The sequence below is a fragment of the Pogona vitticeps genome, chromosome 4 (assembly GCF_051106095.1).
Source record: "Pogona vitticeps strain Pit_001003342236 chromosome 4, PviZW2.1, whole genome shotgun sequence".
NCBI classification, from domain to species: Eukaryota; Metazoa; Chordata; class Lepidosauria; order Squamata; family Agamidae; genus Pogona; species Pogona vitticeps.
This window is the reverse complement of record NC_135786.1, coordinates 223,278,952-223,304,631: the sequence shown is the minus strand read 5'-3', so window position 1 is coordinate 223,304,631 and position 25,680 is coordinate 223,278,952. Positions and strand designations below refer to the sequence as shown.

General features: G+C 41.0%; 1 protein-coding gene across 1 annotated transcript in view; it reads left to right on the top strand.

Moving 5' to 3' along the window:
• Positions 1-4,290, top strand: part of EIF3H (eukaryotic translation initiation factor 3 subunit H) — an 84,710-nt gene extending 80,420 nt beyond the window's left edge. The window contains exons 7-8 of the mRNA XM_020789594.3: positions 1,488-1,620; positions 4,013-4,290. Coding sequence (XP_020645253.1) covers positions 1,488-1,620; positions 4,013-4,110 — 231 coding nt within the window. The 3' untranslated portion in view covers positions 4,111-4,290. The remainder of the gene's footprint in view (positions 1-1,487; positions 1,621-4,012) is intronic.
• Positions 4,291-25,680: the final 21,390 nt, after the last annotated feature.

Below are 25,680 nucleotides of genomic sequence, written 5' to 3'. Positions count from 1 at the left end.
TATCAGGCATTAGAATGTCACCATTTTTTTTACTTAACAGCTAGACACTTAAGAAAACTTGTGTTGCTGGATTTTAAAATGTTTGCCATTTGAGTAGCAAAAGACTTCACACAAGCTCCTCTCTCACTTAAGAAGACACTTCTATAATTCTGTTCCCCTTCTTCTCCTGAATAACTCGTAATAATAGATTACTGTTCTTTGAAAGTTAAATGATTAAGAATACACATTAGGTTGAATTGTATTCCTTTCTACCAGACATAGCTTAAGAAAATGTATCTGAATATGTTAACTCAGTTCCTGATTGAACTAATGAAAACCTATCACAGTTGCTCACTCTTCCTCAAATGGCAGGCAGACCATGTGATTTGTTACTTAACCTCCCTTTCTTCCAGTGAGTGTAATTGTAGTGTTCCTCATGCCCTTCTCCATTGAAAAAATAACCTTATGCTGAAAGATGGGTACTAACCCAAAGTTACCCAATACGCTTAATGGCTTAAATGGCAGCTTACACTTGGCTGTCCAGAAAATGTCACCCTGGTTCACTTCTCTCCTGCTACCAACCTCATTGACTCATTGCATAAGTTGAAATGTGACAATCTTGGGGAATGGTGTGTTTGTTCTGGTACTCTCTCTCTCTCTCTCTTTAATGCCCTTCTCCTTCTCCAGCATTAATCTCAATATTTTGCCTCCTGACCTTACATTTCATGTTCTGGATTGAAGTTCTTCTTCCTAGCCTCTGCATTCCCCCACAATGAGAAGAGTCCATATTATATGTGGAAAGTTACTGGAGATGTATTGAAGACCAAATTACGTTCTAGAAAAATAATGATGTACCTGGATTATTAATCAGAACATGACTGTTGAAATATGTGGAATCCATTTTGAATGTTGAAAGCTTTAATCTTTCAAACCTGTTAAAATCCAAGGATTGGTTGTTGGGAGTGCTAGTTCTGGAAGCTGCTCATTAGAGCCTCTTTGGAACAATCCCCTTGTGCTTCAGAAGCATCTGGAGCAGAGCTTGGAGCAGTTCATTTTTTAGATGGTGAGAGCTATGGTCCAAAAAGAGTAACTTTCCCAGGTTTTGCTTTGGAACTGTGCTAAAGTCTGTCAAGCTGCCAGTACAGGACCATCTCTACAAATTCCAGGTCTTCTTTATATAGGATGAGTTTCTTTCTTGCTGTTTTTTAAAATTTCTAGCCATCCATTTCCTTTGGGCAGTTGTTGTGAGGTTAGCCAGTTAAATGGACTGAAACGTCCTTATTCCGTAGGGAGAAAAACAACAACCCTGTCTTTGAACCCCAGTGGCAATTCTATAAAACACAGTGTTGTGTTTCTTCTCCCAGATAGCTTTGAAATTTTTGAAAGCTAGGTCAGTTTCATGACGTGAACTAAACCACTTAAAGTCAACTCCTTCACATTCTTGGTATGAACCGTGAAGATTCCCTTTGGATCTGATAGCCTGTCTTTGCCTCTCTGTTTGTTTTCAGTACCAGCAGAGACGTCAGCAAGAAAACATGCAGCGTCAAAGTCGAGGAGAAGCACCCCTTCCTGAAGAGGACTTGAACAAATTGTTCAAGCCACCACAGCCTCCTCCCAGGATGGAATCACTGTTGATTGCAGGTAATGGTCCAGAGGGAGGTTAGGAACCTTTCCCTTTCTGTGGCTCTGGAGGTCTATTGTACATCATCTCTAAACACGAGATGGATAGGTGGTGTCTTCTGTGCTATGCAACAGGCTGCGTCTGAGGCTTTTTTGTTTTGCTTTGTTTCTTCAGACATCCATGGTCAGCAATTCCTGCTTTTTAAGGTCAGCTTAAAAAGCAAGATCTGTGTTACATCCAAATAGGAATGGTAAAAGCCAGTGTGTGGTGTGTCTCTGCCTTACTTCATTTCATATTCCATCTCAAGGCAACATGTGAAGGCTGCTTAGGAAGTCTTCCATCTAGTCACTGAGTGGGTCCAGACTTGCTGAGCTTCACTGGCCAGGTTGCATCACATACCTTCAGACCGTGCCCTGGAAATACATATTTGAGTTTCAGTCCCAAATTAGGTATGGCAGGTCATTGAAACGTTTTCAGATCTAGTTGTCCTCATGCCAGATTTGTTTCCAGAAGGCATTGTGTATCAATATCAATGCCTTGGGTCACTCTCACTTATGCGGCTATTTGGCTGAACCTGTTAGATTTCAGATGAAACACAGAGCTCTTCATTATATGCCAAAGTTAATTGGCTTGAAAAATGAGAGTGATAAATGTGGTGAATGTTGTCCTTTTGAAAAGAAATACTTTGCCCTTTTAAAGAACCCCAGAAACCGAGGACAAGGTAGAGAGACTAAAGATGTGCTATGAAATGGAAGTACAATGGACAGATGAGTCCTGAAGCATTTTCATGCCTCAGATAACACTTCTTGCCGTCAGTTGCATCCACAGCTTGAGATTTACTTATACAAGGTCCTTCTGTTTAAGGGCCTTTTGCCCTTCTCCCAAGATGGTTAATAAGCATAAGGTAAAGGTAAAGGTTCCCCTTGACAATTTTTGTCCAGTCGTGTTCGACTCTAGGGGGCGGTGCTCATCCCCATTTCCAAGCCATGGAGCCAGCGTTTTGTCCAAAGACAATCTTCCGTGGTCACATGGCCAGTGCAACTTAGACACGGAACACTGCTACCTTCCCACCGAGGTGGTCCCTATTGATCTACTTGCATTTGCATGCTTTCGAACCGCTAGGTTGGCGGGACCTGGGACAAAGCGACAGGAGCTCACTCCGTCGCGTGGATTCGATCTTACGACTGCTGGTCTTCTGACCCTGCAGCACAGGCTTCTGCGGTTTATCCCACAGTGCCACAGTTAATAGTAATACATCAATGGCAGAATTTGCAACATAATTTCATGTGCACAAAAACTGCAGCTACTCAAATGATACAAGCAGGAGGCACTGCCACTGGAAGAAATCATATGGTTCCTATACTTTTCGGCAGTTTGTGAATTGGTATGGTTTGAGTTCTGGCAATGAATCATCCCAGCAATTCAGTACATGTTAAAGGGAGAACAAGAAAAGCACCCTAGTGACGTGTTCCCACTTTTTCAATTATGTTGCAGTTTCATAGCTGTGTTCTTACGGGTCACAGTTCGACTGTCTTTCCAGAGTTAGGGAAAGGAACAGTCAGTTTAAGCTCCAGCAGCCTTCAGCCAAAATGTTTTTTTCCTTTTCAGCAGAGTCAGGAAAAAACCTGAAAGCATTCACTGTTTTAATTCACACAGAATTAAGTTGAGGATCAAAGCTGAAACTTGGCTGGTTTTGCCTCTGAGGCATTTAAAAACCTTTCTTTCTTGTGTGTGTGTTTTTTTAAGTAGAGCATTAAATTGAAAGTATACTGGTCTGCTAAGCAGTTTTAACTTTGATAATCTGGACATCTCTTTGCTGCTCCTGACCAACAAAGCAAACGAATTATAGTGGCAGAATGTGTATAAAAATGGGGTGACTACAGGTTTTTGATTTTTATAGCACTGTGGACACCATTCTTACAACCTGCTGAGGTGAAACCTTGACCCACAAATCTGGACAAGGCTGTCAGTGTTGTAAATCCCACAACAGAAACCAATGGGATGTGAATATTTCTTGTCACACCTTACCAGAAAATTCCTGTAACATATTATACAGTTTAGTGTCCCCCAAACCAAGCAGCCTTCATGCCCTGAAGACCTAGAAGTGGACAGAGGGAAAAGCAAAACAAGCCACCTGTTTATCCCAGTGTCCCATGTGCAAGCAGAGTTTGCCCTCAGCCCAGCTTTCATCCTGCTTACTTTACCTCATGAAAATCAATATGCTGTTTTAGGTTCCATCTCATGCTTATGCAAAATTGTGACAAGGCGTTGAGAGAATGGGGTATGTTAGAAATTAGCTTTTTGTTGGATTGGTAGCTTAAATAGAAACTTTTTTTTCCAGATCAAAGAAGTCAGCTTTTTAATTTTTCTCTGCTTTCACCCTGCTCCTTCCTTTTGTTTGTTCTTCTGCAGGTCAAATTAACACTTACAGCCAGAACGTCAAGGAGTTAACTGCACAGAACCTCGGCAAGCTCTTCATGGCTCAGGCACTTCAACAGCACAACAGCTAGGGAAGATGATGAGGTGCTTCTCATACCCTGCCCAGCAAGGAGATGCTCCAAAATTTAGTTCATTTTTGCATAAGTTGTTTTCCATTGCTCGTTGTAAAATGAACTATGAACTAGATTCTTCTGTGTTTTGAATAGAGTTATCTCTCTTCTAAAAGAAAATAAAGAAGCAACCAATTAAAAGTGTTTAGCGTGTGCTTATTGACTGTTGGACAGCTGTCTGCATATTTCTTATGACTGCAGGCTGTTAACGTGCATGCTAGTGTTTTGTCTACCAGATTGCTTTGTAATAGAGACCTTAAACGTCATTCCAATGGGGGCGGCGGGAAGTCTTTCATGTTATGCAGTGACAAAGGTGGCTTCACAAAAGAAATACCTTCTTTGGAGAATGTTACTCAGCCGAGGCTGCTTCTGAGCTGAATTTCCCATTTTACTGCTAGAAACTGAGGGAGCAGGCACATCTTTTGAGAACCAAGTGTGAGATCTAAATTGGATGCACTCTTGGGAGAGTTGTGAATCAGATTTCCAAATGTGATTGAGGCCTTTATTTGAATCAGAGCCATAGTGCTGGAAAAATAGGGGTGGTGCTAGTTCTGTAAATCATATAAGTTTGTTACCCTCTGAATGCTTCCAACTAGAATTTCTCCACCACTTAACTATTGGCCATGCTGGGTATGACTATGGTGAATTGTAGGCCAAAATATTGGGAGAGTCAAATTCCCTTACATGTTGTAAATCTTCTCCTGTGGACCAAGTAGAAGTTTTGAGAATGAGAGAGAGAGAGAGAGAGAGAGAGAGAGAGAGAGAGAGAGAGAGATGAACAGGATAATGGTTGTGGGCAAAAAGTCACCCACCAAACACCATTGCCCTGTTCAGTCATTGCCAGTTGTTATCAACTGGGGAAGCAGCTAGTCCCTCCCCTCATAACTTTTTCCATGTACAGAATGATGTGTCTGAAAAAAAGAAACTCCTCTGGTTGTTTGTTGAATCTAAATGCAAGCAAGTACCAGATTTTCCAGTGTTAGAGGCTACACATAATCAGAAATTTCACTTGAGTAATGACCAAATAGGGCTCATGACTTGTATCTGAATTCTCTCTCTCTCTCTCTCTCTCACACACACACACACACACACACACAGAGAGAGAGAGAGAGAGAGAGAGAGGCATTTAACAGTTTTAATAAAGAAGCCATCCTCATTTCATGTCATTTTGTTCTTAAGATAAGACTACACTTATCAGTGATCACATGCTATTTTCTTAGGGTTTTAGACTGTTGCCATGGTTGTTTAACAGAAGTGAATAGTAAAATGTCACAAGTGGTTTTAACGTTTGAAATTCTCTGTCCATTCAGACACCTTTCCTCTGATTTAGTGACACATGAACAAAACTGGATTGGTAGTTAGTCATAGACTTTTCTCTGGAAATACATATATTGAGGGAAAACTAGTAATCAGTGAAGGGAAAGAATTGTTCAGTGTACATTTATTATCCGGTTGTTTTTGAAGGGGGGACAGATATTTTACACTGGGGAAAATCACATTATCTATTTTCAGCTGAAAATGTTAAAGGGGGATTAATTCAAATTCTGAACACGACAACTGTACAGATTGAGGAGAGGTAGGGAGTGGTTTTAGACAGAGAAACTTAGGAGATTCTAAAATCCAGTTGCTAGAACCACATCCTGGCTCTTTCTCTTCCCCACTTCTCCCTGCCTTTCCTTTAGAGATTGTTCACGTTATGTAAATAGATATGTAAATTGTTTGCAAACCTCGGAATTTGGCAAAATGTCAACGCAGACCATAGAATTTCAAAATTAAGAATAGTCGTGGGACTTGTTTCTGAATCTTGCTTATCCGAACTCTTGAATCTAATGAAGCATCTTGTTACACCACACAATAAGTGAGTGCAGTGAATGCCACATTCTACGTAAATTACGTTCAGGAGCCTTGATCTAAATTCTTACACATTTGGCAAGCAGTTCATGCATGTATTCTAGAAAACCAAAGATCCAGTAGTCTATAAAGAACTGGAAGAAATCTTATCAATACATAGGCAGAAACATCATCTTCTGATACCTGTGTGGAAGACGACCATACTTGTATAACAGCCATCTTTAACCTAGTAGTCCAACACATACCAATGTGCTGGGCTACAGTTTCCATGATCTCCAGTTATTAACACCCATGTGGTTGGGGATGATCGCTGCAAAGGTATAATTTGTACGTAGTGTATTAACAAACTGTATCTTAAGGTTAATCGGCACAAGAGACAATAAAATGTGGATGCTGTTGATTAATGACCATACAAGATTGTTGGACAGTTTCATTGAAGTGACCAACATGAATCTGACTCAACTCCGGGAGGCAGTGGAAAACAGGAGGGCCTGGCGTGCTCTGGTCCATGGGATCACGAAGAGTCGGACACGACTAAATGACTAAACAACAACAACAAGATGTTCAAAGAAGTGGGATCTGTACAGAGAGAATTTTGTAGGCAGATGCTGGGCTAGTGATTTCTGCAGCCGCATATCAGCAATATAGATAAAATGCAGGCAACACATACGCAGATGCATATAGACACACTCTATCTTGAAAGAGAGCTACCAAGGGTTTCAGTAAAACAGGAAAAATTCTTAACAGCAAGAACTTTTCAACCATGGAATAGACTTGTCTCAGAGGATGGTGGTCTCTCCTTTGGACGTTTCTAATTAGAGACTGGCGAACCATCTGCCTTTAACCTCAGATTTCCTGCATCGCCAGGAGGCTGGACTATATGGCCCATAGTATGCTCCCAACTCTACAGTTCTGTGATTCTATTTTATTTTGTTTTAGTTGTGATTCTATATTATTTTTTGTTAAAAGCAGTGTTTGTTTGACAACTTTGCATTGCAGCCAGCATACATGATGCCAGTAATAATAATACCCATCGTAGCAGGACTCACTGGGTTGTCCAGACTCCGGACTATGCATCTGTAGCCATCTAAGCGTGGAAGGCCAAACATGCCACCAACCTAGAGTTTTCCAAAGGACCAAAGTATTAGCTCAGTTTTCAACCTATGGGAAGGTTTTCATGCTTGTCAGTTTTATTGATGCACTCAAGATGGAATCCCATCCATCGAATGCAGGATATACTGGGTGCTGGAGTATAACGTTCCACAAAATGTTACTTATATTAATGGGAGAAACAGTCATTTGAAGGGCTAATGCATCATATCAATGTGGAGAGTTTTTCAAGTTCAGCAACTTAGGGGTGGGGCTGTGCGTCGAAAAGGAAAGAAAACCTAAATTCTTTTTGCAGGCTTTTTTATTTTATGAATTAAAAGCTGCCGGTCTTTCACTTTGCATTTAAGTGGACAAGTGTCTTGTTTAGCTCTTGTTTATTTTGCCTGACACAATGATAGGTCTTTAATACCATCATAAAAAAGCCATTTGATCATTTTTTCCACATTTAAACCCGTTCTGTGACTGCTTTGGCCACTGCCTGGAAAAAAAAATCATATTACCTAGGATATTTTACCAAAATCATTCATATACAGCTCTTCCCCACCTTAAGTGCTAATAATGCAGGCACCAAGCAAAAATAATCCCATCTTTTCGTAAAAGCCATTAAAGCCTAATGGAAAAAAGATATACAAGAACAATGTAAAAGTCTATCTTATTATTCTGGTTGTATTCTGCCACTTTATATCCATGTCTTGATCCTGCAGCAGCTATTTTGAATGGCTGGACATCAGGCCTGAATTCCATGGCCATGCTGGCTGGTAAAATCTGGGAATTATAACCATAGTTCAAAAAAGTAACTTTCCAAAGTTCTAAAGGTGTCTTCTGCACACTTATTGTATGAAACCCTGTGAATAAACCAAGTTAGTAAAACTTGTGTGGAGCCTGAATTGGTAACCGGTATTCCACAGACAAAATAATATGGCTGCAATCCTTTACGTCGTAACCGGAGGGTAAGGCTCCTTGCAGAGGGTTGTACTGTGGATTGTTGAACAGCAGGACCATTATTTTGAGACAGCTAACTTGCAATAGCTGCTTACAGAGATGTCGATGTGTACACACTCTTGTGTGTCTGTACATGGATGCATGCATACATGCTAGGCATGCATACATGCTAGAAAGATATATTTATGTATTCGATTAACTGATGCCCAGTTGTGTAGTTGCAAATTCACAAATACAGGGTTCTTCTATGAGACTTATGAATCTATGAGACACAGTTCCCATGTGTGTGCCCCTTCATTCCTGAGTGCACATGCAAACACATCCACACACTCCAAATTATGAGTTATCTGTAACTACCTGGAGGCAAGGAAAGCAGGAATCCATTGGGACGAAGTGGAGAAACTGCCATCAACAGCCAGTCCTCTACTACTCCTTACAAATCTTATAAAATGCACGGGCAGAGTGGGAGCGGTGATATCTGCCAGGGGAGAAGGAGAGGAGCAAAGTTTTCCAAGTCATAGTGCTCTAACAGTTAAGACGTTTTTCCTGATATTCACCCTAAATCTGGTTTGCTGTAGCTTGAGCCCATTATTACGTGTCCTGCACTTGGGTTTAACAAGAACAGATCCTGCCCCTCCTCTGCCTTTCAAGTATTTGAAAAGTGTGATCATATCTCCTCTTAGTCACCTTTCCCAACGCTAAACATGCCCAGTTCATTTTACCACCCTTGGGTCCCCAGATGTTCTTGGATAACTGAGAAATCCTGGCCAGCGCAGCTTGTGGTGAAGGCTTCTGGGAGTTTAAGTCCAAGAACATCTGGGCACCTAAGGTTGGAAACCATTGTCCCAGACCAGTGCTTCCCAACCTTGGGCAACCCAGGTGTTCTTGGACTGCAGTTCCCAGAAGCCTTCACCACTAGCTGTGCTGCCCAGGGTTTCTGAGAACAGCAGTCCAGGAAGACCTGGTTTACCCAAGCTTGGGAACCACTGTCCGAAGACTCTTGCCTCTGCTAGCTAGAGCTGATGGGCATTGACATCTGGCAACACTTGGAAGTTCTTTAGGCTTACCATACAGGTAATGTGTCTCACAAGAAAGCTGCTCCTATATGAAAACGGGAGAGACACAGCTAGGGGAAAAAATATCAGTCTCTGTACCTCAGAGTTTCTCCGAAGGATAATGAGGAAAGGCGTCTTTTGTTTGTACCTTTTAACTCGTGTCTTTTAAAAACCCATTTTGCAGGTTACAATTACTTTCCATTGCTGTAAAGACATCCCTCTATCTTCTTAGAGTTGTTGTTGTTTAGTCGTTTAGTCGTGTCCGACTCTTCGTGACCCCCATGGACCAGAGCGCGCCAGGCCCTCCTGTCTTCCACTGCCTCCCGAAGTTGGGTTAAATTCATGTTGGTTCTTCTTAGAGTACTGAACTCATTTCCTCTGTTGAGGAAAGGAAATGTTTATCTCAGGGCATCTGCAACGGGCACCAAATTGCTGAATACAGCTGGATTTTTCCACTGTGATAGCTGAGAACGCCACAGGAAGAAACAGGGTGACTTCCCAGCCATTTCAAATGGGAAATTAGAAGCCCGTGATGCTCAGCCATTTCTCAGGAATGGCCTTGGACATTTCTGGCTGACCTGATGGACACTATATTCATTTGCTAGTATGGGCATCATGAAGCCAGAACACAAGACTCCCAAGGGATTTTTGGTCACCTTAGGACGAATTGCGAAAAATATTTATTAGTCAGGAAGGGTTCTGAATCCTCTCTCGGAAGGACAAATAAAGACACGCATTACCAGATCACAGAGGCTAAAGGCCCATTACACTTGAAATAAGCAACTCTTCCTTTAATGAGGTTGTAACCCTGGATTTATTAGATTCATTTCACACAGAGGACTTTAGGTGCTTAAGTCCCATTAGCACTAATAGGACGTGCACAATTAAAGCCTCACATGCAGTGTTAGAGATGAGAATTTATTCCCGAGGGACTGGAAGGAACTGAACCTCAAAAAGGCTGAAATGTCCAGCTCATCTGAATTATCCTCATACAAAATAATGTGAATTTTGGGGGGAATCCCTCTGCTCTTCTCCATGCTATATTAGCACATATGGTGCAGATCACCATATTGTTATTGTGCACAAGTGGCACCATTAATCCTACAAAAGAATGCAGAGCCAACCTTCCATTAGGTAGAGTCAGACAGCTGCTTCACATGTTAGAAGCAATGGCAACAAGGACTGCTGCAGTTCTGAGTTTTTTGTTAAATCCTTCTAGCTGTGCAACGGAAGTGCAGGGATTCAAAGAGCAGAATAGTTTCAAGTTCCCCAGAGTAGTCCACCCCTTTTCTTATTAAGTGGCACTTATGTCACAATAGCTCACTCTGAGACATAAGTAGCAGGAAAAAAAATTAAACCAGTTTCTTTACTTACAGATTAACAGGAAACTGACAAACACAACTGCTTTCAACAAGAGACTTCAAAAGTCAAGTGATGGGGGAAAACACTGAGCAGAGAGGCGGCTCTCTCTTTGAATTCAGAAGGAGGGGCGGAAATAGTTGGCTAGTTCTGGATAGATTGACAGTGACCTAGACCAGAAAGGTCCCTTCCAACCACACTTTCTCCAGGCAGCATGTAAGGTTGTTAATGCTCCAACAAGGACTGGTGCTGTGATGCTGGAGGGCAGAGATGTATGTACAATATTTCCCACCCTTTATCTGTGTCAAGTAGATTTCACTCGCAAATATCTTGGGTCAACGCATCAAGAAAGGGCTACATCCTGATTCTGCATCCTTCCATTGTTTACTTTGGTTGTGGGCATGTGTAGCCTTCCAGATATTGCTGGACTCCACAAGCATTGAGGAAAGAGAGAAGTTGCAGCTGAAGAATATCTGGCAGGGGGCATGGTTCCCTTGCCCCACCTGATACTTTATTGAAGATCAATGTTAGCTTCTACAGTACCACAGAAAACTTTTTCATTATGAGTATAAATTTAATGACTGAAAGAATTTTAAAGATTAGTACTTTCCAGAATTCTTGCTATCGTCTTAACTGATTGGCTGATTTTTTAATTTTTCATGCTTGACCATGTACTAAAGTGTAAGTCCCAACATGTTTGTGAGTAAGTAACAGATTTTTTCCTTGAAGACAAGAAGAGGAAAAAGACAGTAAAGAAACCATAAAAAAAGAATGGTTTCCAATGGGAAATGGGAAAGGATGGAAATGGGAAAGGAAAATATGACACATTGCCACTAAATGGGAAAGGAAAATATGAGACATTGCCACTAAAGCAGAGTGGAGAGGCTATAGTGTATAAAAAGAAAAAACTGATTAGAAAAATCCGATTATAATGCATAACAGAAATCATAAGGCCATGAATTTTTGAGAAAAGTCTGGTGTTGCAAAGGAAAAAAGAGCAAATTTCACACATTAACTGACAGAGAACAAGTCTTACCAAGACCCCATGCTTGGTTTTAACCCCTGGCCTTTTGAAGATGATTGAGAAAAAGTCATGATATTTGCACAGAGTTCCTGAGCTTAGGAGGAAACGTTTTCCCCTCTTAATGTAAGGCTCCCATTTTCTCCCCACTCCCCCACAGTTCCTGGACCGTTAATGGCTTTGTGCTAGGAAAACATCTGAAACGGAATCTGTAGCATGATCAGCTTTTCTATCATCTCACTTCTGACACCAACAGTTGTAGTGCTGTCAGCTTCTCTGTAGCCCAATGCTGATAACTACCCTCTAAGTTCTCCTGTCCCAGCTGAAGGCAAACCAACACCCCCTTCCCACCTGGCCAGGAACAATGGGCTTCAGCTCCCACTATTGTATGTATATAAGGTTACTACTGCAGCCCTTAGACTTTACTATACTCTTATATGTAGTATTAGTGAGTACAGTATCAAGTATGTAATATTACAGGTTGTTCTCCTGATATTAAGATTCAGAGTGCAGAAGTCAATGGAATTGTTCATTCATTGCCGAATTTCTCTCTGAAATTCCAGGACATCTGCTAAGAGAACACATATTATTCTGAACTTAGTCTCTCTAACACTAAAATGCACTAACAGCGGTGTGGAAATTTTAATGCAGAACAAAGTGATCTCTGCACCTCAGATTAATACTAAACTTAATGTTTTTTTATTGGAATCTGCACTTTCTCCGAATGTGGTAATGTGGCTCTTAGCAGCTTAAAGAGGTTAAAATATGCCCCGGCCTATTTTGAGAGAAAATGAAAACCCTTAAAAATGCATTAAAACACATAAGTAAATATTCCAAAATCCATATTAGGCCATCTCAAGGTTCCAGAACAGTGTGAAAGCTTTTGCATTCTCCAGAAGTCTTCAAGTCTTTATCCAGACTCAGCAGGCGATATGGCGAAGAAAGAAAAAAATAGTGGAAGGAGGGGGAAATGGTTGATGCTCACACCACAGAGTCTCTGTCTGCACCAGGTACAGCCTTAAGAGAGCTTCAGAGAGAAAATAGCAGAGATTCGAATTAGACTCTGTGAGGTGCTCTGTTGGCTTCAGATTGCATGTAGGACCTTCCCAAATATTTTGAAGTACAAAAAAAGGAAATGCTTTCATGCCCCTGTTTGAAGGAAACAAGGACAGCCATCCTGGATCAGGGCTTTGTCGTACAAATATGGGAACCTTGCAATCTGAACATGAAAACAGCAGCATTTCATCCCCTCTCTGTGCTCCTCAGCAAATGATATATAAACAGATAAATACTGCTGTTGGTACCATAGGGAACATATCTCCATGGCCATTGTTGTTGTTAAATGCCATCAAGTCACCTCTGACTTATGGAGACCCTGTAAGTGAGTTACCTCCAAATTGATATGTCCTCAGTAGTTCTACTCAGCTCTTGTAAACCCAAGGCTGTGGCTTCCTTTATGGAGTCAAACCATTGCATATTTGGTCTTCCTCATTTCCTGTTGACTTCAATGTTTTCTAGCATTATTTCTTTTTCAGCAACAATAGCTTTATCTCCCACACATTTTTCCTTCCTTCTTTTAGAGCCTTCCATGTTGGTGATCACCTCCAAAACGGAGCAAATTCCATAGTTAATCTATGCACTGAATGGCGTGCTGCTTTTTATCTCCTTTCAACCCACCATTCAGCTTTAGTACATGACCCCGAGCCCTTGCATAATAACTTTATATAAGTCTATCATGATTTTATATAATTTTATATAAGTCTATCATGTCTGTTTACAATTTTGAAAATAAAAAAAATGAAACTGTTAACTAGCAGTTAAGCCTTACACAGAACACAGAGACATACATGCACATACAAATACATGCTTATGTATCATTAGCCAGAATTGTACTGAAGTTGTTAGTGTAACGTTTGCAAAACATGTTGCAGCTAATTATGGCTATTCATGAAACACCAGGTGCATTTTAGTCAAATATCTAGTCAGATATCAAGGCACCACCAAAATGTGCCTTGACACCTTGGTAATTAGCTGTAATTAGCTGTGACATGTTACACAAATGTATATGAACATCAACAGTTTCCGGCCTGTGTGTATAATTTAGGTTCGACTTGCAGCCAGAGAATCAACCTACAGACCAGAAAAAAACCAAAACGGAACAAAAATGGCTGGTTACACATTAATCGGTTTTCAATGCATTGTAGGTCAATGGAGACTCGACCTACAGACTTTCGACCTGCAGCCACCGTTCCAACACGGATTAATTCCGTAAGTAGAGGGTCCACTGTACTGGCAGATCAGTGTGGAATACAAACAAAGCAGGAACTATGACTAAAACAGTGGAGGTGGCACAAACAAAACATAACAATGTATTAGTTAGGTCTCTGTCTAAGAAGCCAGAGGTTGGGGGGTTCGATTCCCTACTGTGTCTCCTGGGAGTACAGTCAGCCTGTGTGTCCTTGGGCAAGCTGCATAGTCTCAAAATACCCCCCAGAAGAAGGATATGGTAAACCACCTCTGAGTATATTTATCTGGAAAACCCTGAAAAGGGTCATTATGTGTCAGAATTGACTTGATGGCACATTATTATTATTATTATTCAAAAACACCAGGCACAGTCAAAATTATAAAAACATTGACTGGTGTTATAGAACAGATAAAAGTCTTAACCAAAAACCTAAGTATCTGTTAAATATCAGTACAGTACATATGCTGTCCCTAATATTGCTGGGTTCTTTTTTTGAGCTCTGATGGTGTGATTTTTGAGATCTGCAACTGCTTATAGTACTGGGTGAAATTTCTTGATATTGTTCCCAAAGCCCCAATGACTAAGGGGATGACCGAAGTGTGTTTCTTACAGAGGTGAGATGTTTTGGTTATGATTATTATTATGATGATGATTAAAAGAGCTTAAACTAAGTAGTGTTAAACTAATTTAACAGTAATACATTAACTTAACACGTTGTTTCAAAGCCCTGAAAAAGCAGGGCTTTGAAATAACATGTTGATTTTAATGTATTAGTGTTAAAATAATTTCCTTTATGGTAAAGAGCAGGACAAGCCAACCGATGCATATTTCAACAGTAATTTCAAACTTTTTTTTTTTTTTTTGGTTTAATACAAAAGTCATGATTTCAATATTAACACAGTAACTCTTAAATATGTTGTTTCTAACTCCTGCAAAACATAACGAAACTTGCTTTCTCTCTATCAAAAATATACACAGAGAATGAAAGTCTTTAGTTACTATATACAAATGTACTTCCCACATCGAAGATTAAGCTTTTGTATTAGCACTTATATTTCACCCAACTGCAGAAACTGTCCAAATGGAATATATCACAGAGTTATAAAAAAGAAATACAATGATAAAAAATTAAAGGCTAAATTCTGGTTAGATATTACTTTATGATCTCTGAAGAATAGTAATTCTTCAGATATATGCATGAGTCAGGAAGAACAAGGTCCTCCTGTGCCCAAAATGTATTCTTTTCAGCAATATTAGAAATATCATTCTTATGGAATAGGAAGCTACAGGGACGTACAAATTCTTAAATATATGTTTCATGAGTTTTCAAAAATTATATTAAAATATTATATTATATTTTACGTTAACAAGCACTTTGAATTTCAACATGGGGGGAAAATAAATTTCAAACTGCATGAGAGTAGCACATAGTTTTACATTTGTTTGACAAGACAACTTTTGCATGCCAGATCTTGCCAAACGATGTGCGAGTGCTGATATTTTACCCATCCTTGATAAAAAAAAAACACACGATAGGAACAGTGAAGTTAAGTGAAACCTAGTACTGTGAAATTTTGTCTGAAGTGCTGAATCTGTGGTGCCATAATAAGAAGGGAGAGTCATACTTTAAGCTGTTGCAGGTAAACTATGAGAGGGAAATATGTTACAGGAATATTGTGCTGCTCTTTTAAAGGTTAACAGGCAAATGGTCACTTAACAAAATGGAAATGTGCCGCAGCAAGCCTTTGACTCATTTGCTCCATCCTCTCCTTCAGCATGGTCAGGTGTGGGTGACTTAGAAACCTTTGCTTTCAGTTTGAGTTACTCACTGTATAGTGTTTAACACAGTTTACCATATCATCTGATCTAGAGCTGTGTGCAAATCAGTTTTCAAAGTGTCCCTTCCTGTTTATGGCAAAGGAATCGAAGGGACCAATGCACTGAATTTCTCTAAGGGAAAAAAAAACCTCTAACAGTTTCTTGGGGCAGAAACAAAAGAGATGCTAGTTTCGCAATTAGAAAGTTGCTGTTGTTGTTGTTTAGTTGTTAAGTTGTGTCTGACTCTTCGTGACCCCATGGACCAGAGCACGCCAGGCCCTCCTGTTTTCTACTGCCTCCCGGAGTTTGGTCAAGTTCATGTTGGTAGCTTCGATGACACTGTCCAACCATCTTGTCCTCTGTCGTCCCTCTTGCCTTCACTCTTTCCCAACATCAGGGTCTTTTCAGGAAGTTTTCTCTTCTCATGAGATGGCCGAAGTATTGGAGGATCCGTCCTTCCAGGGAGCACTCAGGGTTGATTTCCTTCAAAATGGATATGTTTGTTCTCTTTGCAGTCCAGGGGACTCTCAAGAGTTAATTAGAAAGTAGTGACAGCTCACAACATGAGGAAGAATAAAAGTTAAAATAATAAAAGTTACAATGTTAAAATACATTTTTAAAAAAATAATATTAAAATTCCATTGAATCAAAAAGCAATTGAAAGGGATATTAGGAAAAAGAATAGTATTACTTCCTAGTTCAAAGTCATTTTCTCAGCAGCCAGTCAACTCCTGGAAGCCTATCTGAATCGGAAGGTCTTTGCTGGCTCATGGATGGACAATAGGGTTGGGGAGCAACCTAGCTCTCCTTGGAAGGAACTCCTAGGACAGGGAGCAGCCACTGAGAAGGCCCTGACAAGTATATCGGTAAAAGAAACATCCAAAAGGAACCCACATACAAAAAAGACATGTCTCCAAATACTAAGAAATAATGTTCATTGCCCTTAAGTATGTGTATTGCCTTTGAAAAGTAACTATCTGTTTTTGGCATAATAACAGCTGCGGATGAGAGCCCTCTTTTCCCGTTTCTGAAACATCTGGTACACTACAGTCAGAGGCAGTACTATGGAACTGATAGTGCTTTGGTCTGAGCGAGCAAGTCTCTTAGAAACACAGAAAGCTGCCATATCCAGAGAAGCCACCTGTCTATTGACGCTAACTGGCAATGGCTCTCCATGGCAAGATTCTTTCCTAGCCCTACTTAGCTTCCAAAATCTGCCACAATGAGGTATCTTCAGGATGGAATGGTGATAGGTCTGTCTTACATTCTTATACGCTAGCGCTGCATGGAATATGTGGCCAGTCCTTAGACTGGGGCAAATTGATTCCTCTCCAGCCACCCTAACTGTGCTATAACCCAGAAGTTACGTAAGGACCCATTTCAATTCTGCCAGCGTGTTTGATAGGATAGGCTAAAAGGCCTATTTTCATGGCAAAACAAACACAGGCTCATTTTTTTTAAAAAAAAACCCTCCTTCTGCTTTACGAGCAGGACTGGTGTATGTAAGCCATCAAGAGCCGCATATGGCTTATTATGACATTTAGCTGATTAAAATAGTCTAGACATAAACTGGAGATTTCAGAAATGTTTAAGCGTAGTTAGAAATGTATTTTTAAAAAATGTACAGTAGACAGAGAGGGTGAACAGGGACCACCTGTATTCCTGCAGGAATTCTAGAACAGGAAGTACTCTTGACTCAAGAAGTGTGTCTGAAAATTAAGGCTTAAATTAACAACAGCTTGTCTATTTGATTATTTTCCCACCCGTAAAGGATTCCGTATGTCTTGTGATTTTATTTTAGTTTTGGTTTTGTTCAATACCTGTGAGTTGTTACTTTTAATAATTTTTTTTTAAAAAAGTACCCTGGCAGTGGTTTTGGCTTCCAGCCCTGAAGGCACAATTTTAGAACAGCTCGAAATAAATAGCAACCGTTGGCCAGACGGTGGTGAAACATACCTGTGGCTGGGGAAGACGGGAAGCCTGTGTTTGCCTTAACTGTGGGCATCGTGGTGTTGATGGGCAACTGGGAGGAAAATCATCCAACATAAGGAGGATGCTTCCTGGCTTGTCAATTTGAAGCAAAAGTGACAGCTCTTATGGAAAGTGATGGGGCAAGACTGTATGAAAAAATAAGCAAGCAACAGGGATATTGCCTGAAGCCAGAACTCAAACAAAGGGATATTCAAAAGTCTCTGCCCTATTTGTAGGCAGTTCACCAAATTTCTTCAGGAGGAGAAGAAATTCTCTAGCAGTTTGTTGAAAAGCTTGGAAAAGCTGGTCTGGAGATTTAAAAACTCCAAATATCCCAGTAACAGAATGGCTGGGGATTCTGGTAGCCCAAAAACAAACTTTTTGAATGCTTGGTTTGTTGATGCTGAGGCTCACCATTGACACTGAGCTTCCCCCTAAAAGAGGAATGCCTCGCTGGAAGAATGGTCAGAAGGAGTTAAAGATTTGCAACAAAGGGAACATGGTATACAGCCACTTCATATGTTACTAAGTCAGAACTCTAATTTGTTCACTCCACTATTCTCAATGCTGACTGTCAGCAACTTCCCAAGGTTAATGCAACCTTCTTTCTTTGACCTACCTGGTGATCCTTATATTCCTTAATGGTTTCTCATGGCAGTACTAACCAGAGTCAACCTTGTTTAGCTTCCAGAATGAGACACCATTGGGCATGGTCAATATGCAAAGGTAGAGTCATGACGCCTAGGAGCACAGATGCAAATGTACACAACTTTACTCTGATTCAGCCAGAAATCTGATACATCTCACCTGAGTGGGGAAGGTTCTAACCAGGTGACTAGTGCACCTACTCAATCTGCTGTCTTTATGGGAAATTGCTGCCCAGCCTTGCAAGGCTTTATGTTTAACAATGAAACAGAAGCTGCCTTCAAATGGAGTACCTCCTCTACGACAGAGGGGTCTGTTCCTTCAGATGTCATTGTTAGCATCTGGACAGTAGATTGAGTAGGTGAAATCTTTCCATCAGCTCTTACAACTGCAGTCCATGGTTACGGATACAGGAGTTGCAGATCAGTGATGGCTGAAGTCCATACATTCCTAACTGTTGCTCTATGAAGGAAAATCCATTTCATCCTATCCCTATTTTAAAGGTTGGAATTAAAATAAAGTGAGTGGCCATTTTGGTGGCTATTGTCCCGGGATAAATTCTCAGCAAATTCTTCTCTGAAAAATGTTGGCTCATTTAGTAGTGAATAAAGTGACATTGTTTGTTCATGCCCATAGAGGAAGATAAGAAGACTAAGAAGCAAAGCTCATTCCTTCTTTCAACAGTGGTAAAGGATTATGGGGATTGTGATCTCACAACATCTATAGAACTAGATATTGCTCTTTCCTGCTCAGTAAGGTAGGATACGTATCATAGAACAACACACTCTCCAACTTCGGTTCAGATATTTACTTACTCCTAGACAAATACGTTGAGTTTCTGAGATCCTTCTCTTGTTCCCAATACTTTCATGGACATTGGCTGAAATCCTATTGCACTGTTACACAAAAGGCAGATACTGTATATACCATCTAGTGTGGTCCTCAAAGGTTTACTGTATTTGGAAGACCTTCTTTATGTCTTCTGGAACCTCAGTTCCAAGAAAACCTAGGCTAGGCTGTCCTCCCACTAGGTGGCACAGTTAGTTAGTTAGGCATCCTTCAGTCTCGAAAGACTATGGTAGTGTGCTCTGTATGGAGGGCTTGGAACAGTGTGGCTGAGAAGGCCAATTCGAGAGTGACAGTCCCTTCCACACTGAAGACAAATCCAGTCTGTCCCCTGTCCGGCTCCCTGGTTTTGCTGCTTTTGTGACTTCCTCTTTGCCTCGGCCTGCTGGACAAGGGTCTCTTCAAATTGGGAGAGGCCGTGATGCACCGCCTGCCTCCAGGCTGAACGCTCAGATGTCAGGGTTTCCCATCTGTTGAGGTCTATTCCTAAGGCCTTCAGATCTCGCTTGCAGATGTCCTTGTATCGCAGTTGTGGTCTCCCTCTGGGGCGCTTTCCCTGCACTAATTCTCCATACAGGAGATCCTTTGGAATCCGACCATCAGCCATTCTCACGACGTGCCCGAGCCAACGTAGACGTCGCTGTTTCAGTAATGTATTCATGCTGAAAATTCCAGCTCGTTCTAGGACTGCTCTGTTTGGAACTTTGTCCTGCCAGGTGATGCCAAAAATCCGTCGGAGGCAACGCATATGGAAGGTGTTCAGCTTCCTTTCCTGCACAAACATTTTGATTTCAATGGGTTTCAACAATTTATTAACTCATGGGAAAGATGCTTTGAATTGGATTGCTTTGTAACTTTTCTGTGCCTTTCAACTGTTTGTGCAGAAGGGGTTAACTGATGGGGAAAGGAGACCGCTTCTGGGATTTTTCTCTGAGTGGTGTCACTTTGCGAATGTTACTGAGCAGAAGAGGGCATCCTGCAGACCATCTTGACTGCTGCCCTTGGTGTTGTCAACATTCAGGCTGCCCTTTACTATGTAAAGCTCGTTATCCTTTTTCTTGCTGGCAACGCAGGCATAATATTGTGCCGCAATATTGAGCCATTTCCTGGCTTTTTGAATCATGGGTACAGAAGCACAATATTCCACATTCATAAACTGTTTTTTTTTAAATAATTGAATATTCTCTAATATTGAAGGGGAAGACTGCAAAAGAAAATTTTCTGGAAACTGACTGGAAAATTTTTGTCTAGAATATTAGGGCTTAACTTTCAACTGCTTGTCTTTGGTCTTTCGCAAGGTAGCAAAAGAACAGGGCTTCTTTCTTCACCAAGATATGATATGATATAAGCACCAGCTGGGACCCTGTGGCAACTGAGAAAAGATGGGGAAATAACTCTTCTTTTGCTATGATTTTTTCCCCTGAACACAGTGTATTAAAACAATTACTAATAACTCAGCTCAAAGTGGCAATCGTGTTGGGCTGTGTGTGAAAAAACCCGTGTAAAACACAGCGTTCCTTGATCAGAGGAGAGAAATAGCCAAGGGTAAATTAAACACAGCTGGAATGAGCATAAGAAATAGATTAATTCCACTAGGATTCCCCCACCCCCACCTTCCGTCTTTACAAATTATAGGAGTTATGAAAAGTAGTACTTCCTAATTCCTCCCAGCAGGTCTCATTTTAATCCTCTTGCTCACTAGCCAATGTGTACTAAGGAAGAACAACTATTTAATCTACAGATCAAGGGCTTTGGAAGTGGCACATGGAGGCTCGCACACATGTTTGCTTTTGGACAAAAGGAATAAGATGTAACAAGTGGAACAATTAAATATCTGTAGTTGAGTTTAACAACAATGCAGCACTGTTTCATAGCTCAGCTTTCGTTCTTTCCTGACCCAGGGCATTGCTCATCCACCCAGGTATTGTTGACGTTGATTGGCAGGGGCCCTCTGGGTACCTAAAGATGCTAGGACTAAACCTGGGATCTTCTGCACATGGCAGATATACAGTACCTCTTTACTGAGGGATGCATAGAGTTCGCTGAACCTGGGGAACATGGGGCTCGTCAGATGGACAAAGGACTGGAGGTGACTGAAAATCCCACTTCTGCAGTCCTTCTCCACAGATAGAGAAGGACTGCAGAAGTGGGATTTTCACTCACCCCCAGTCCTTTGTCCATCGAATGAGCCTATTCAGACCAAGGGGAAGTGAAACCAACGTGGAGTCTCCTACCAACTCTCCTCAGATTGAAGAAGCTCATTCGTTCATTTGTTCGTTTAGTCATTTAGTCGTGTCCGACTCTTCGTGACCCCATGGACCAGAGCACGCCAGGCCCTCCTATCTTCCACTGCCTCCCGGAGTTGGGTCTGATTCATGTTGGTTGCTTCGGTGACACTGTCCAACCATCTCATCCTCTGTCATCCCCTTCTCCTCTTGCCTTCACACTTTCCCAACATCAGGGTCTTTTCCAGGGAGTCTTCTCTTCTCATGAGATGGCCAAAGTATTGGAGCCTCAGCTTCAGGATCTGTCCTTCCAGTGAGCACTCAGGGCTGATTTCCTTCAGAACAGATAGGTTTGTTCTCCTTGCAGTCTAGGGGACTCTCAAGAGCCTCCTCCAGCACCACAATTCAAAGGCATCAATTCTTCGGCGGTCAGCTTTCTTTATGGTCCAGCTCTCACTTCCGTACATCACTACAGGAAAAACCATAGCTTTGACTATGCAGACTTTTGTTGGCAAGGTGATATCTCTGCTTTTTAAGATGCTGTCAAGGTTTGTCATCGCTTTCCTCCCAAGAAGCAGCTGTCTTTTAATTTCGTGGCTGCTGTCTCCATCTGCAGTGATTAGGGAGCCCAAGAAAGTAAAATCTGTCACTGTCTCCATATCTTCCCCTTCTATTTGCCAGGACGTGATGGGGTGTAAAAGTTTCAACCTAATAAGAAAGTTTCAACCTAATGCAAAAAGTTTCAGCCTAATAAGAAAGAAGTCCAGTTGCCATGGCTCGGCTTCCAGATCACCTCACCTGGATGACTGAAAATCTTCACAGGTACTTGGTGGTTTAGGTTTCTGGCTACAGAGCCAGAGGTTGGGAGTTTAATTCCCACTGTGCTGGACTCGATGATCTATAGGATCCCTTCCACCTTTAAAGTTCTAAGACGACGATGATTATACAGAAGACCTCATATGAGCTGATATTGAAATAACCACTGAAATACACAAAAGTCCACCTTATCATGCATATTCTTAGTCTTTTCTCATATGGTAATCTACACAGAGTCAGCCTAGTTAATACTTGGATGGAAGACCACCAGAAAAGAACAGGGATCTCTTGGTAGAGCTAAAAAAAGGATTCCTGTCTGAAAACCTGGGGAACCCACTGCCAGTCAAGAGTTGGCATTACTAGGCTAGAGGAACCAACTAGTTTTCAAGACTTTTTACAGATTCAAAATTCACCTCCCCCGGATGTTCTGATTCGCTGCTCCTGTTGATGAAAAATTTATTGGGCCATTTGAATTACAAAGGGCAAAAGAAATGTTATACGAAAGAAGGAAATATGATAAAACCCTAAGTGTTTGTGTAACCATATTTTGTTAACACAAATATTGCTTGTTTAAGAGTCTTTTGCCAGTTTTTCATTCCCCCCTTTTGTTGTTGTTGTTGAAACACAAGGGGCTGATTCAGGATAAGACATTTTCCTGTGCTTGCAATTTTAGAATACCCTCCTGCCCTTCTATTTCTGCATTTATAGGAATGTTGCAATGCAGTATCGGCTCAGAAAAAATGATAAAAATAAATACAGTGGTGCCTCGCTTAATGATTACCTTGTTAAACGATGAATCCGCTTGACAATGAGGTTTTTGCGATCGCTTTTGCAATCGCAAAACGATGTTTCAATGGGCGATTTTCGTTTGATGATGATCGGTTCCCTGCTTCAGGAACTGGTTTTTCGCTAAATGACAATTTTAAAATCTCAAAATGGCCGCCCGCCATGCAAAATGGCTCCCCGCTGTTTTTAGGATGGATTTTTCGCAAGACAGGCACCAGAAAATGGCTGCCCTATGGAGGATCTTCGCTAGACAATTAGGTATATAGCCCATTGGAACACATTGAGTGGTTTTCAATGGGTTTCAATGGTTTTTCCCTGCTTGACGACAATTTCACTCTACACCAATTTCGCTGGAATGGATTAATGTTGTCAAGCGGGGCACCACTGTATTCAGTTAAAAAGCCTATTTTGGCACAGGGTAAAATGCATACAGAAATAACACAATTTGTCACACATTTCAAAACAGCAGTTCTTGATTGATGCAGAGACAGGATAGGATGGGCTCTTGATAGAACACATGTGAATCTCACACAAATTGATGCCAAACTACAGTTCTCAAGATTCTTTAGGGAAGGAAGTTGTGGTTGTTAAAAGGTTGTAATACTGCCAGACACTTACAGTGCAGAAAGGTCTAAACTGTTTTGTAGAAACTGCCTCTCTAGGCTACAGGAGAAATAATTGATAGCACATTGATGTGTATTTTCCTATGGGTCATTTTGCTATTACTTAAAGCAAAGAAGCAGGAAGAATCAGTTTGTAATAGTCCTGTCTTCCACTTGCAGCTAAGCTCACTGCTGCCTCCCCATCCAAAATGCACGGACGAGCTGATGATTACTGCACTCATATAACAGGAAAGTCTTTGGAATGCTCTTAAAGGAAAATATATTGTGTTCACCCACGCACCAATTGTAAACCTGACACAGAATTCAAGTTAAGGCTGGAATTTGGCTAACAATCTTTCTAGCCATAGGGGAGAAAGACATTATCAAAGATTAAAGGGTCGGGCACTGTCTTGTACTCCCTTAATTTGTAATATTTGGAAATTTACCTAAATGGTTTCTTCCCCCCACCCTATCCCCCACCCCCATTAGCTATAAGGTGTGGTGATTCTTAGTTAAATACTCTCATTTGAAGCTCTGGAAGATTTTGCATGGAGCAACTGCACTTGTATACAGACTAGAAGAATTTTGCATAGAAATAGGAGCTCTTGTTCGTAAAATGTCAGTGGCTTTAAAAAAAATTAAAAAGTAATAATACAACAAAATTGATACAACAATTAATAAAAATTTTCTTCCAGAGTAACAACAACATATTACAGTAATCTTAGAAGCTCAGGGCAGGGTTACACTATGAAAATAAATTAGGAGGTGGATCAAGGGTTTTGAAGTTGATTTAAAGTCACATGTAGTCAGGTGGTTTTTGGGTTGGTCTGTGTTTATTCTTGGAAAGACATTTAACCTGTCTTTAAATTGTGTTGTATATTGGTCACGGGGGCTATACAGGCTTTTAGAATTGTTTCATTTGTGATTTTGTCCTGTACCAACCTGCCCTTGTGCTGGCTGCCTCACACAGCCATTAGCTGCTGCTGTTGTGGTGTTACTTTTAATAATTTCTAAATTATTTCTTTCTTTCAGTCTGGTATAGTGCTATCTCAGTATGGCAGATTCAAAAAGAATTAAAATAGGGGATTCCCTGCAACCTGACATATGCACAGTAGAAACAGACAGACAGACAGACAGACAGACAGACACAAACACAAAAACAAACACACAGACACACAGACACACAGACACACAGACACACAGACAGACAGACAGACAGACAAGGGGTGGATAAGGAGAGGGAGCAGCAGAAGGGGAGGCCAGAGCTGGTAGAAAGGGAAGGAACACCAGTGAGTGGTAAAGTAAAACAGACCAGAGAAATTGACAGCATCTCCACCTTCCCCTACCTAACTTTTCTCTCTCTAATGGCTCTCTTTTCAGACTGGACTGCAAGGTTTTCCTGCAGCCTGAAACCCCTGAACATGGCATCCATTATCTGACAAACCCCGTAGACAAAGTTTACACTAACAGTTTACATATGCCAAAACAATTCAAAGCAAATCAAATCCACAGTCTTTTGCTTGCAAGTGTGATTGCTTAGGTACCAGCCTATGTGGAATCTTTATCAGCTTCTAAGGATGTGGGCCCTGAGAAAGAACTAGCCACAGACCTTTGTTTAGATGTTCCAACAGGATCAATTTCAAGCTCGTGTTTTCCCAACTATCCCTATGTCTCTGTCTTTCTCTTTCATTCATATCCATTTTTTTTAAAAAAACTCCCAAACTAAATTATATCTTTTGAGTTTGAAATAGCATCAAAGCAAGTGATGGAATGTCCAGAAATAACTTGTCTTGAAGGTGTGGTGTCTGAGTTGATTTCAGGTTTTGTGGTCATGAAATGCTCTAGGCCGCAGCCCCATGGAAGAAGTAAAAATCTGGCTGAGCTCTTTACTTCAGTCCTCTCTCTCCTCAGCACCTATCAGCTGTGCAGGAATACAAGAAACTGGAGGATGTTCAGAGGAGGGCAACAAGGATGATCAGGGAAGTGGAAATCAAGCCCTATGAGGAAAGACCGAAAGAAAAGAAGACTAAGGGGAGATGTGAAAGCACTTTTAAAATACTCGAACGATTCTCATACAGAGGAGAGGTATGATCTGCTCTTGATCACCCCAGAGTGCAGGACACATAATAATGAGCTCAAGTTACAGGAAGCCAGATTTCAGCAGAATATCAGGAAAAACTTCTTAACTGTTAGAGAAGTACGACAATGGAACCAGTGACCCTGGGAAGTGGTGAAC